Raw genomic sequence first — 15,000 nt, 5'->3', positions numbered from 1 at the left:
TGAAAGGGTGGAAAAAGAGATATAATGGCATGGCAACGTGACAGTTGACGTCTTCATCTAAATGTAAGAATTTACATTCCAATTATGGGTAAATTTACATCTTAATCAGGTATTTGTGCTCAGTGCCTCATTAGCATTAGCACTGGCAGTCATAGTGTCATGGCCACTGCCACATCAGCTGGAAACTGAGACGCCAGCCGCTCTGCCATGATCTGATAATACTTTTAATCAATGCCTCTAAAATTGTAGCTCAAATAAAAAAAATAAATAATGAAAAGGTTTATAATAGTCATAATAATATTTAAATACTGTGACAATCCTGCTTAAATGTCAGTTTGCTCATTACACACAGCTATTATATGCTTTCAGAAGAGTCTTATGGACTAGTTTTATGGTGCTTTTTTAGTCATTTTGAAACTTCACAGCTTTAATCTTCATTCACTTTGTCAATTATGAAAACTGGCCAGTAATTTTTATTTTACATCTTTGGACACTATATTAAAGCACAAACTATTCTCGTTAATTTCTCAATTAAGCACCTCCACTCTGTACAAAAATCATATGAAGAGCTAACCCTACGCTGCACAAAGTAAATGAAGTGTGTCCTCGTGACATCTTTCTATCGCTTTCCCTAAGCCCACACTAAAACATAAAGGTCAGTGAGTTAGTCCTGCTTCACTGATGCCCATTACCAGCACCTTAATCAAATAGTAGCAATAAAAATGCCAACTGAAAGAAGATGTAAAAATGCAGAAAACCCAGATGATTAGCAAGAGGAGACTTTCATAACTAAACCATTCATTAGTAAATAAAAAAAATCTAAATTAACAAAACAAAACAAAACGGTTGAGCCAAAATAAATAAATTAAGTAATAAAAATGTAATAAATGTTTTATTTTTTAGGCTCATATAGTTTTTTGTAAACTTGAGATATAACCTAAATATTTAAATATAAACACAGGGCTAAAAAAACATTTATATATACTGTATATATATATATATGAATTATGATTAATACTCTTAAAAACTAGGGCAAAGGGCAAAAGCAACTTAAAGTTTAAAGTTTAAACTTCCTTTTAAAACTAGAATTTAAAAATTGTTTAACATGGGGTCATACTGTACTCTCAAAAAATTTAATTAAATAAAATGAGAATTTACTTGTGCCAAAGTAAAAAGTATATTATGAAAAAAAATTTTAATATGATAAAAAAGTAGCACATAATGGGATGAGAAGAGGGAAAATCCAAAAGTTGTTTTAGAGTGGAGAAACAAGTGTTTTAAACAAAATAATATTTTACTTTATTTATTAGAATTCATTATTATTTAAATTTATAAATGTATTATAAATAATTTGTTTAATGTAAATAATAATAGTTATTTATAATTATTAAATAATTGTATTATAAATACTAATTTATTAAATTATATTGTTTATTTAAAAAAAATGAGAAAAGTCCTCTGAGAACACGAGCAGTACAACAAGAATGGGTTGAGGGGCAAAGAAAAGAAATTAGTTGGTAGAAGCAGAAAAAAGAAAAAAGAGAAAGAGTATGTACGACTTAAGTGACGTGACATGTGGCCAAGTATGGTGACCCATACTCTGAATTAGTGCTCTGCATTTATCCCATCCAAAGTGCACACACACAGCAGTGAACACACACACACCGTGAACACACACCCGGAGCAGTGGGCAGCCTTTTTTTTTTTGCTGCAGCGCCTGGGGAGCAGTTGGGGGTTCGGTGCCTTGCTCAAGGGCACCTCAGTCGTGGTATTGAAGGTGGGAGAGAGTGCTGTACATTCACCTTTGGGTTTCGAGTCCGACTCTCTAACCATTAGGCCACGACTTCCCTTATATGACTTGTCTGTTAATATGACTCTGCTGCTCTCATATTCACGCGACTCATGCATTTGTGTTCCGTTTCACACCGGCTCAGCACGCAACCTTCCATTTCACAACACACAAACACACACAAACTCACCCACAGTAAACACTATGCCCCAGTGCTTTGAACAGCCAGAAGACACACTGACATCCAAAACATCTCCGCCACTTTATATCTCCATAGACACTAAAAGCCAACAGGCTAAATGGCTGTCCATGTTTGACAACAGCGGGCAATACAACAGACTGAAATTAAAATAATAGTTCATATAACAAGGAAACTAAAGGAAATTGAAAAGATCTCTGCCTAAACCCTAGTATCAAATTATGGAAACATTTACCTACTTTTGGCACTTATAATTTCCCACTCTGTCTAAATTTCTGACCCCAAAATCAGATACAAACTGAACTATATTACAGCCCTATCCAATCTAATACTTCAATAAAGAATTCAAATTTAAACTAATGAAATAATAAAAACTAAATCTGCAAGATGGACTGCATTCTTAATAAGATAATCAATTATGTCATGAACACCTGTTAGATAGCTTAGGTATCTCTAATACAGATATAATGGAGAACTAACAATTCCAATACACAAGTATACATATGTACGTGTGCATATAAACACAAACACTTTAGCAATGGTTTAACAATGCAGAATTCACAGTAAACGTGCGTGATTGCAGCAGTGTGCATGTGAGGGGGATGGGACAAACTGGAGGCAGGCCAGGGATAGGTGAGCTGTCACTGGTTATTAACATCACCGCCATGATACAAGGAAGCAGGGGAGGCTGGGGGAAGTGGGTGGAGATCTTTTGGCCATGAAATGTAAGTGTGATGGAAAATTTGCTCTCCTACCCTTCTGAATTGCCACATGGCAGTTGCCTCATGGGCAAAGCCTGGCACGCAAACACCTTATATCTCAATAGCAGTGGTGGACAGTAAAGAAGTAGTTTTACTTTGTTACTGTACATTTTTCAAGACTGCTCAAATATTCTAGGAGCAGAGGGAAGTGGAATCAAAAATAAACCGTTTAACAATTAAAATCAACATCAGTCTAACTACAAATTATTTAACAGTTACAAGACATTTTGATCTGGTTATCCTCCAAGTTATTCATGCTACAGTCTCATTTTCATAACATGACATACTACCTAGTATTTTTTTAAAGAAAGTAGTATGCCGTATGTATACCATGAACAGTATGCACATTTTCTGTATGCATAGCCTACAACTTTTGCCCAAGCAAGGCACAGCTGTGTAGAACACTGTATTGCACAATGAAACGTTTGACTTAATCTTTCATTTACAGTGTAAAAACACAAAACGAAATTGTAACACCTATTTCTACATGCCACTTGCTGAAATGAACATGCAACATAATGAGGTGATTCAACAACATATGAAACTACTGTACATTAATGTTGCATATAGAGAGAGAGAGAGGGGTATACGCTAAAGTACTTTGCACTTAAATTTGTCCTCTAGGCAAAGATAAATAAATCTATAACATTAAATATTTCTATCGCTTCCAAAAATATGGTTTCATAATGACTGGTCAGTTTTTTAGGTGGCAATATCCATTTACACATTTGAACCTAAATGTATCTAAAGCGACAGTAAAGACTTTTACAATGTTAAATAACTTTCTTTTTTTAACTTTTTATTCCTAAGAGAATTCTAAAAAAAATGCATTACGATTTCCACACAAATATTAAGCACAACTGATTTCAACATTGATAATAAAAAGAAATGTTTCTTGCACACCAAATCAAAATCATTTGAGCTATCTTTTTTCTATTAATTACAATGAACTTTCAGTAATATTTGAGTAAAGTGAACTTGATTTAGCAAATTTGACTGTGATGCAAAGCTGAATTTCCAGCATCAATACTTTAATAAAACACTAAGAAACAGTTATTATTATTAGCATCAGGGTTGAAAACAGTTGTGCTGCTTAATGTTTTTATGGCTGTTTATGGCATTAGAGACTTCTTTTAAAAACATTAAAAACATTTTCAAATGGTACAGTACATGCCTGAAGTTGATAAGGAAATGCACACGTTTCTTACCTCTCTCTTGACATTTGGGGATAAAGCGCAACACTGAAATATGTGCCACTATGCAATAGTTTTCGCCCACAAGCTAAGCGTCAGATTCAGGTGAGCTTGGTGTCTCTCTGGAATCTTTCAGCATGTTTGGGTTGAGGAAATGCATTAGTACTAGATTGCACACTGTACATGTAGAAGCCCATTTGGTGTCTGGTGTCTGGGCGAAAGTTAAGAGCCACTGTGTGGGCCACTGTAGATACAGTCGAATGAATTATAGATACTGATCTGATGTATAGAGTGTTGCACTCACAATGGAGTCTGTGCTGACTGATCACTAAAGCACTGGCACAAAGCTATCTGCACAGAAACATTTTAAAAGAATGATTCACAATTCACAATCAACAACTCCAATGTGACATTTTTAACTCGGTCTCCTATTTAGGAGGAATACTTTGGAGTTAAAGTCTGGGATTCAGGCTAAAGAGCATTTAAATATAAATTAATTAATGTCACAGGTTGAAATATCTCATTTGTTAAATAACTAGCGATGGACCAATACAACGTTTCCTGTCTCAATCCTCAGTTGATCACCTCTCTCATTGTCGAGCGTTTAACTGACATGTATGCGTATGCGTGAGTGTTTGCTAATCACGCTTTTCCTCATAACCCCTCTCTCTATACCTGCTGGAACAGGGACAGAGGTTAATTCTGACCGGAGGGCATTCTGGGCAATTGACTGCTCATCAACCGCCAACTGAACTTTACCAGTCAGTCAAAGACAAGCAGCCAAATGCTCCTCTGGGTAGCTGAGTGACAGCATGTAGACCCAGCCTGCATTAATTACATTACAGCACAGCAACTCGCCTCAAAGGACAGGCAGAATATTAGCAAAAAACTCATAATTCACACTCGACTGTATTTGCATCCGGGAGTTAGGATGCAGGATTCAACCAAAAAATTTTCACAAATGAAAATGTTAAACAAATTAAAAGACAGACTTTAGCTTCTTCTGTTGATTAGATTCTAGCTTTTCCTTCCTTCACTGTATGGTGCAAGAAAAGAAAAGTAAAGAAAAAATAAATAAAATAAAAAATTTAATTTAGTATAATAATAAAAAATGTATATCTCATAAATATTCAAGTATTTATTAATTTACAGGCTCTAATGCCTAATATAAAAAAAATAGTAATATTAATATGAATGAATATATATATATATATATATATATATATACACACACATACTGTATATACATAAATACATATACACATACTAGTCAACATTTGAAGTGGATAAAAACCTTTCATCAAAGCCATCCTAAAACTAAAATACGTTCTTGTCTTAGGACAACTTTGATCAACTTTTTTGATCCACTTCAAATGTTGACTACTGTAAATAGGGACTATAGCACTGTATGCTTTCCATTGAGGTGAATATGACCTGACTCAATATTAGGTCAACCATCACGCAAGCATCGTAGCGAAAACCCACGTGAACCAGTGACTTGATTTGTACGCTTTATACGATTTTCTATCAAGTCTTCTCTTAATTTGAGGGTATTCTCATCAGATATGGAGGAAAGGTTCAGGAATTACAGCTCTTTAATATGTACCTCCCCATTTTTCAAAGGACCATAAGTAATTGGACAATGCAGATGCTTTTATCCAAAGCGACTTACAGTGCATTCAGGATATAAATTTTTTACCAGTATGTGTATATATATATATATATATATATATATGTGTGTGTGTGTGTGTGTGTGAGATACGTATATACATACACGTTTGTTAATTTCTTTATTTTTTATTTATTTATGTATTTATTTATACTTAACTGATTTCACCTGAAGCAAGAATGAAGCTTCAGCATGAAAGCAGTTGAGAAAGTAATAATCTTCAAAATAAGCCATCATCATATTGATTATTGGCCATAGCAAATGTTATTTTCAGCATGACCTTAAGTTACTACATCAGTGCATCTATAAATTCAATGAATGAACTGCATGTTATAACAGTATACAAGAACAGCTAGAACATGCAAGTTAGGAATGATTCAACCTAATATTTCGATGGTTTCTGTGTGTGAAAACTCATCTTTCTGTGGTCATGTTATCATGCCGTGGCTGATCTCTGATTGACGTGTGCACTCGGAGCGACCTGACTGACACACACTTGGCCTGCCAATCACCTTTCAAACACAATCACTGAACACAGATCAGACCTCTGATTCACACTGACTCATCTTAAAAGGAAGGCGAAAATACATTATTTCTTTGTGTTGGAGGTTGGAATGATAACCTGGCTAGAAAGAACAATGCTAGAAAGAAAACAGGTGTTAAAATGGTCATATCATACATTTTTTCCCACTTTTACCTGTTGAGTCATAATTCAGGTCAGTTCAGAGGTTCTGAGCACTGAAAGTCCATCAAGTTCTCAAAGTCAAAAGATCAAGAGATGAATCTACGTGATATGAACTTTTGAAAGTAAAGCAAACGCACGCTAACTCAGTGCCGCAGGGCAAACTCATTGAGATGAATTTCTGTTCACCCACTATATATAGTCCGCACGGCACATTTGTTTGTGTGCGTGACAAAGGTGTTGGTGTAAAACTATTTATCAAAGGCCTGTCTGTAGGTTATTGGCTAGATTGGGATGGTAAGATCAAATGGGAAACACCTCATGAAAACAAGTCTCTCTCCTTTCACTAATGATCTTTTCATCACTTTCTTTATTCTTATTCGCCACATCTTATTGTGATATCATCACACCTGACGCAGTGGGAGTGCCAATTAAGAACATATTCTCATATGATCTCATTTGAATTGCTCTATTTATTATAATGTTTTCCATATACATTTGTGAAATAAAGTATAGTGTTCGTGTCAGTGACAATATTATGGGTACGATTCTCAGTGAACGCATACATTTATTACATAACCTTGAATATAAGGCACATCATCAGCATGTACAGTACTTCAGAATTGCATTAAGAATTAGTTTTACATACACTTTGCAGTATCTGCAAAATATCAATTATTTTACCAAAATAAGAGGGATCGTACCATAAGATCATGCATGCTATTTTTTTATTTAGTACTGACCAGAATAGGATATTTCACATGAATGACATTTATATAGTCCACATATAGTAAATAATAGTTGAATTTATAAAAATGACCCCTTTCAAAAGTTTACATACGCTTGATTCTTAATACTGTGTTGTTACCTGGATGATCCACAGCTGTTTTTTTTTTGTGATAGTTTTACATCAGTGTTAATTTTGATTTAGTTTTAGTCAGTCTTTTGACTAAAATGCCATTTAGCTTTAGTCATATTTTAGTCATCTGAATTGTTTTTAGTTTTTGTCGACTAAATCTACAGTAAATTTAGTCGGCTAAAATCTAATGGGTATTGTTACAGTGCATTTATTAAGCATTTCTCTAAAATTTCCAAACTCATTATATAGGTTTGATATTAAGGTTTTATCATGTTAGACACCAATTTAACTGCAGTGACACACAACATGCCTTTATGTTAAAACTGAAATAAAACCATAAAGAACAAGAACATGGTCTTCTTTTTAATGAAATTCCAATGGTTATATATAATGGCTAATTATGCATTCTTTATAGCAACTTGTTAAGCATATTCTTTTGTCATTCAAAAAGAGTTTTAGTTCGTTATTGTCTCGCTGTTGTCGGTGAAAAAAATGTCTTTGACCAAAATTATGACCAAAATTATTAGTCAACGAAATTAACAGTGTTGTACACGAGTCTCTTGTTTGTCCTGAACTGTTAAACTACAACATTTAGGATTAATAATACACCTTTCAAAAAAATTTGGTCAGTAAGATTTTTTTTTTTTAAATGAATGAATACACTGAAAAAATGATACTAAATTATATAAAATATTAATTTTAGCTACATTTAAATAAACAAAAAAGTTGAACGTTAGTCAGCTAAATTTGTTTATTTAAATGTAGCTAAAATAAATTGATTGTAACCACTTACCTTAAAAAAAATTGTAAATTCAATGACTCATTTTTTTTCAGTGTACTTTTATTCGGCAAGGATACATTAAATGGTTCAGAAGTGACAGTAAACACTTTTAACAGTGCTACAAAAAAATTCAACATGATAAATGTTATATAGACTATTCTATATAATATTCTACTTAAAAATGCTGTTCTTTTGAACTTTACGGTCACTAAAGAATCCTGAAAAAAAATTCTAGTTTTTAAGCAGCACAACTGATTTCAATGTTTGCACAAAATTTCACCTTGTGCTATATATTAAAATGAAATAATAGCACAAGGTGAAATCCTAAGTATGTATTTTTTTTTTATTCAACATTTTCATAATTTAAAATTTTTGCCGAAGCATATTTTGTCCAAGCAATATTGCCCCTCAATTATTTAGTTTGGGCAATTAGGACTTTTAAACCATTATACTCCATGCATATTTAGTTTTTATGACATGATATTTACATTTATGCACTTGGCAGATACAAATCGAATTATATTGCACACAAGGTATACATTTTATGAGCTTTTGCACTTCTTGGGAATCCAACCCATGACCTTGGTGTTGCTAATGCCATGCCATGTTTCAATTAGAGTTACAAACTATTACACTATCCTTTAAAGGAACATGCTGAAAGATCTGATGTAAAGATGTTAAGATGTTAAAGGGGTCATATGATGCTTTTTTAAAGATCATTATTTTGTGTATTTGGTGTAACAGAATATGTTGACATGCTTCAATGTTCAAAAAACACATTATTTTTCAAATACTGTACATTATTGTAGGTCCTCTATGCCCCGCCTCTCTCAAACGCTTCATTTTCTACAAAGTCCCTCCTTTCGACAAGCGCAGTGTGCTCTGATTGGCCAGCTGACCCAGTGCATTGTGATTGGCCGAACACCGCAAGCACTCGTCGGAAATGTAACGCCCCTTACCATAATCGCGAGCTTCATCTTTCAAAATAAATGTAAATACAGAGCCCGAAAGGGGAACAGAGTCGTGTGACAGACACAGTGATGAAGCTTGTATGTATTTGCATTACACAAGTGGCAGAGTCTTAACTTTGATAAAGAATATCTCTTTGGTTTTGAGACTTTAGTCTTTGCAACTTCAGGGATCTTATCTATGCACAATCAGCTTGTAACACTCCAAAGAGAAAGGAAAACTTGAAATCGCATCATATGACCCTTTTAAGGTACATTCCGCTGTCCAAAAATATACACAAATTCTTAGCACTGCTACAACACAAACTCACATTTGAGCCCTTCCACAAACTCAAACCGGTCGGCTCATTAAACAGCCATTGAGAGAAACCACCTTGACTTTTATTGACCCTATAAATCTAGTGAGGAGTGGATGAAAGGTGTCTGCCTTAGAGAGCGTTTAAAGACAAAGACTGCTGGACATTACACTTCCTGATTAACTATTAACAGCTTCACCACTGATAACTTAATTAGTCGCCATTTCATTTGTCGCCACTTGATGGACAGGCACTCACTGGCTGCAAGTGGAGTCTGTGTGTGTCTACTGAAGGGTTTGTAATGGTAGTAAACATACAACACAAAAATACCACTCAACCAAGCGTCTAATAGAAACCTATTTTTGAAACTTTTCTAGAAACTGAAAATAAATGCACAATAATTCATGAAGAACTGAGGAAAGTTTAACCTCAAGAAAATGTAGATAAGAAGCCAAACTGTTAATTGGAACTTTTTTTTTCAGAGAGGATAAAATATCTCTTATTATAAAACTAGGTTATACTAGTTAACAAATTATTATTAGCATGACACCAGGTTTTTTTACCTCAACAATTTTCCATCAACAAATATGTAGGCTTTAAACCATCAAAACAGAAATGCAAGTTACAATAATACATTTTACACAAAAAAACAGCTAAATTATTCCTGTCACAGGGACAAACATATTAAAATGATAAAATACATGATAAAAAAGGTGTAAAAGAAACATAAAAATATATATAAAATTAGTGCTGTCAAACGATTAATCGTATCCAAAATAAAAGTTTTTGTTTACATAATATATGTGTGTGTACTGTGTATATTTATTTTGTACATATAAAGACACACACATACAGTATATATTTTGAAAATATTTACATGTATATATTTATATTCATATAATTTATATTATATATAAATAATTTATATTATATATAAATATATTTAATATATAAACGTAACATTTTTCTTACATATATACATGCATGGGTGTGTATTTATATATTCATAATAAATGTACACAGTACACACAAATATACACACACACACACACACACACATACATACGCACACACGCACGCACACGCAAAAAAGAGACTCCCAAAAGTCACTTTAGTGGCCCCGTACAATTCACTTGTGGCAAAAATAATAATTTTGGACCCTACACACAACACAAAACCTTTCAAACAGGGACAATATAAACAATCCTTTTGGCTATTAGCTATTATATAGGCTATTATTTTTATGACAATATATTTACCTGGGCACATTTCCTCAAGTGAATGCATGCAAACAATGTCTGATCAGACATGTCTGAGTACTATATAATTCCCAGTTACAAAAAGATACACAATAAGGACTTTTAGTGTATTTATGAGACTTCAGAAAAGCTTATTCTGGGGTTATTCTGAGGAGAGGTGTAACATGTCCAGTTTAAAATCAATAGTTGCAACCTTTCAAATTGACACTCAATAGCTCAGGAAGATAAACAGGAACTAGTGAAGCACAGCTAATGTGGAGATCAATTCATAATCATGACCTCCTAATATGTGCAGTGCTTCCAGGGACATGGGGAGGGAGGAAAATAAAATTAGCAATTAAAATTAATGAGTAATTTTAGCACATGCATGTCCTACTCTTACTGCTCTCCATCTGTAATTATTAGAACCTACAAATTAGAAGATAAAAAAGCTGTGCTTGCAAGAGGAAACGACAAGGGAATACACTGAAGACAACATTATTAAAGGAAACATATGAGAGGACACGACTGTACATTTTCTAGTGACATCATTATTGTGAACTCACCTCAATTGTGAACTGCTTTCTCTTGAGTTTGAAGGCCAAGTCCTTCGTATCAGGGACCTCACAAGACAAACAGTTCAGACGCGGCAACTGACGAACATGCAGGAGACCTGAACAAACACCGAAGACATTAAAGGGAATCATATCACTACTAAGACATACTGTAGGGTTATATTGTTCAGTATAAACTTCAAATGTTTGTTCAAAAGTTTGGGGTTGGTAATAAAAAAATAAAAAATACAAATTATGTCTCTCCTGCTCACTAAGACTGAATTGAGCTGATTGAAAATATATAACCATTTTGAAATATTATTACAATTCAAAATAACGGTTTTCTATTTGAATATATTTTAAAATGTAATTTATTTCTGTGATGTAAAGCTGAATTTTCAGCATCATTACTCCAGTCTTCAGTGTCACATGATCCTTCAGAAATCATTCTAATATACTGATTTGCTGCTCAAGAAACATTTCTTATTAACAATGTTGAAAACAGACATGCTGCTTAATATTTTTGTTGAAACCACAATATATTATTTTCTTTGGTGAACAGAAAATTTTAATCTTTTGTAACATTATAAATGTCTTTACTATAACGTTTGACCTAATTAATGCATCCTTGCTGATTTAAAGTTTTAATTTCTTTCAAAAAAGGAAAACACATTTGCAGGTTGTGAGCAACACGTTTTTGTAGGTGCAACTTGTGTGAATGGGTTTCTAACACTGCAACACTATATTTCAAACATACGTCTTAATAGAGCTTTTTTTTTTTTACTGAAATTGCATTTAAAATACATTTGTCTCTCAAATCTGAGGCATTACATTTTAATGAGCATGATATTTCTGACTATATTCACAATCTTATGCAGGCTAATAAACATGCTCTCTAGCAAATATTGTTACCAGGTTTGTTATGCCTATTAACAATTTGAACAGACTCTGGTTTTCATTGTCTGCTTGAGTTTTACTGTAGACACATGTAGCTATCACCTTTCACACTGGCCACTACAGCATTGTATCAACCCTTATTTTATTATCTGCACCAATGGGCAGAAACCAAAACATAAGAGAGAAGAAGTGCAGCAGAGGGAGGGGAAAAATAGGTTGGTGGGAGGGAGAGAAAGCAAGAGAGGTGAGTGGAGGATGGGGGTAAAACAAGGTCAGTCGGCACAGGGGCATGTTGGGAAGAGAGAAAGCTTTTTCACCCTCTTTCTCTCTTTAATTCCTAGCCCAGTTTTTTTTCTCCCAGTTATGCGGCCAGTAGAAATATGACATTAAAAGGAAGCGCTGAAGACCAGGATGAGGGGGGTGAGAGGATGGAAAGAGCATGTGTGTGTGTGTAAAGGCTCCGCTTGTAAAGGGACCCATGCGCTAGGTTGATTCCGCTCGAGTTGATTCGTTGTGACAGGACTCCCAACATGCTTTGTGCAGTGGACGTACCACAGAAAAGAAAGAGTGGCCTCGTGTACGTCTTCACATTCACTATTGTCTATAAGACCTTATGGCAAAGCATTCATTCATGAAACAAGGTAAAAATCAATACCAAGAGCTAACAATAACTCTCCGAACACCTAATTTTTTCAAACACAAAAAAGTAAGGATACATACGTTGCTGAGATGTGCCCATAATCTGGAAAGCATTGCATTATATTTGTGCGCATCTTATCCATTTATAAACATCTTTAAAAGAGAGAATTCACATACAACTGAGATAGCATTAATATCATAATGTTAACAACTGAGATAACATTAATAACTTCTTATTTCTTTGCAAGCATCTGATAAATCTTAAAAAGAGCTAATTCACATGTAAATGAAATCATTAGCATCTTTTGTTAAAAAAAACTTACTAACATCTCAGACTTCCTAAAATGAACTAATTACTGAAATCTAAATGATGAATTTGTTCATAAACATCTGAGAAAAACCGCTGAATATTGTTCATGTTGTAACATCCACCATCAAATGTTTTAGCAAATGTATTGATGAATAATACACTGAAATAATTGTATTGTTTTGTCAAAGAACTAACTAAACAAAATAAAACTAAATTAATAACATGACCTAACTATTTTTTTAGCAATATTATAAATAATAAAACAAAATAAACAAGACTGACACATGTAACTGCAACCTGAAATTTAAAATAAGTTTAAATAAAAAATTAATTAGCTGAAAAAAAGCAACTGACAGTTTTAAAATACACATTTAAAATAAAACACATACATTAATAAATAAATAAATAAATGAAAAACAAAAACTCATGGAATTGAAATCATTAGCATCTAATTTGTTCATAACCATCTGATAACCTTATAAATAAAGAAATTATTACATGAACATAATTAAAATGAAAAAAATAACAAATATTAAAATGACAAAATAATGTAATAAATACATACAAATAAAACAGAAGACAAGAGAAGAGAAACAAAATAAATTTTAAGAAATGAATGACATTAACACCTAAATAACATAATAAAATAACATAATACATATTAAAATAATGACATCTTAAAATATAATACATAAATAAATAACTAGAAAAATAAATAAAACTCATTAGCATTTAATTTGTTCATAAACAACTGACAAGCATCTAAATAAATAAATAAATAAATTAATTAATTAATTTGTAATCATCTGAGGTCATTAGTGTTTGTAAACCACACCCCCTTTGGCTATTACGTACACACAGAGCAAATGAGTGCAAGAAAGAAACGGGGCAGGGGGCGGAGGAGAGAGAACTCTAAACAAACTGACCTTTACAGAAAGACGGACACAAACGAGATGAAAAGATAAAGTATGCAACATGAAGAGATGAAAACAAGGAAGAATATAAAGAGGCAGAATGAGAGGAAAAAGAACAGAACCGAAAGAGCGTGAGCCCCGAAGATTTTCCTCATCTGCAGTCTGGCCACTGAGAGGTTTTAGTCAGTATGAAAATATTGATTCTGCAACTTTGTGGCCCCTGAGGGCTGTGCTGGGTGCTTGTGATGGGGAGGAGGGGATCTGTCTGTGTGTGTGTGTGTGTGTGTGTGTGTGTGTGTGTGTGTGTGTTTGCCGTGGCAGCTGAATCTCCCCCTGGCCTGTCTGCCAAGGAGCACGTCTGATTGAACACGGCCACACTAACACGTGCTGACAGCTAGAGAGAGGTCCACCCTGCCTGCCCCTCTCTACTAATGCACTTTACTGAGCCAGTGTGTGTGTGTGTGTGTGTGAGAGAGAGAGAGAAAGAGAGAGAGTCAGAAAGATAGGATGATGCAAAAGGCATGAAAAAGATGAGGGACCAATGAAACATCTTTTTTAAAAAAAATTCCGACGAAAATGTGAGCAGTGTTTGTCTGTGTAAAATGCTCTGCCATGATTCTAGACTGTTTGCTATGCTGAGCATGTGTTATTTATGTATTATTTATATACTATTATAGTATTATTAACTTTTATTTTCTGTATATATTCAGTTTTCATGTTAGATTAAGCTTTCGTAATTTTGTTACATGCTTTTGACCTTTTTATTATTATTTTTTTAATATTAGCTTTAATAATATTTAGCTTTCATTTTAGTACTTCAACATAAACTTATTTTACTTAGTTGCCAAGGGAATATTTCACATTTTTATATTTTTTAAATGTACGTTTTACTGAATATTTAAGTTTGTATATATGTTTAAGTTTCATCTAATATTTATATTCTTTATATTTATATATAATACTTTATATTTTATTTCAGCTTTATTTCAAATAAAAAATTTAGTTTTAATTAACAATTACAGCACTGGTATTTTAGTATGACTGATATTATAGTTTTTGTTAATATTTTGAATTAGATTTTGTTAGTATTTTCTGTTTTCACTTTAATTTCATTTAAAGTTTTAGTAATTTTGTTGTGTGTTTTTGTCATTTAGATTATTTTTTGTTTATTTAATATATCTATGTAGTATTTATTTATAATATTTCTATTATAACATATAGAATATATAGTTTTTAATAATGTTTTATTTG

At 33.1% G+C, this 15,000-nt stretch overlaps 1 protein-coding gene across 1 annotated transcript in view; it reads right to left on the bottom strand.

The window, feature by feature from the left end:
* Positions 1 to 15,000, bottom strand: part of LOC107563187 (elongator complex protein 4-like) — a 63,081-nt gene that overhangs the window by 16,447 nt on the left and 31,634 nt on the right. Inside the window, exon 8 of the mRNA XM_016247993.1 lies at positions 11,002 to 11,108. Coding sequence (XP_016103479.1) covers positions 11,002 to 11,108 — 107 coding nt within the window. The remainder of the gene's footprint in view (positions 1 to 11,001; positions 11,109 to 15,000) is intronic.

This window comes from Sinocyclocheilus grahami, unplaced genomic scaffold, assembly GCF_001515645.1.
Source record: "Sinocyclocheilus grahami isolate Dianchi unplaced genomic scaffold, SAMN03320097.WGS_v1.1 scaffold861.1, whole genome shotgun sequence".
Classification (NCBI taxonomy): Eukaryota; Metazoa; Chordata; class Actinopteri; order Cypriniformes; family Cyprinidae; genus Sinocyclocheilus; species Sinocyclocheilus grahami.
The sequence above is the reverse complement of the archived record's forward strand: the minus strand, read 5'-3'. Positions and strand labels throughout refer to the sequence as shown.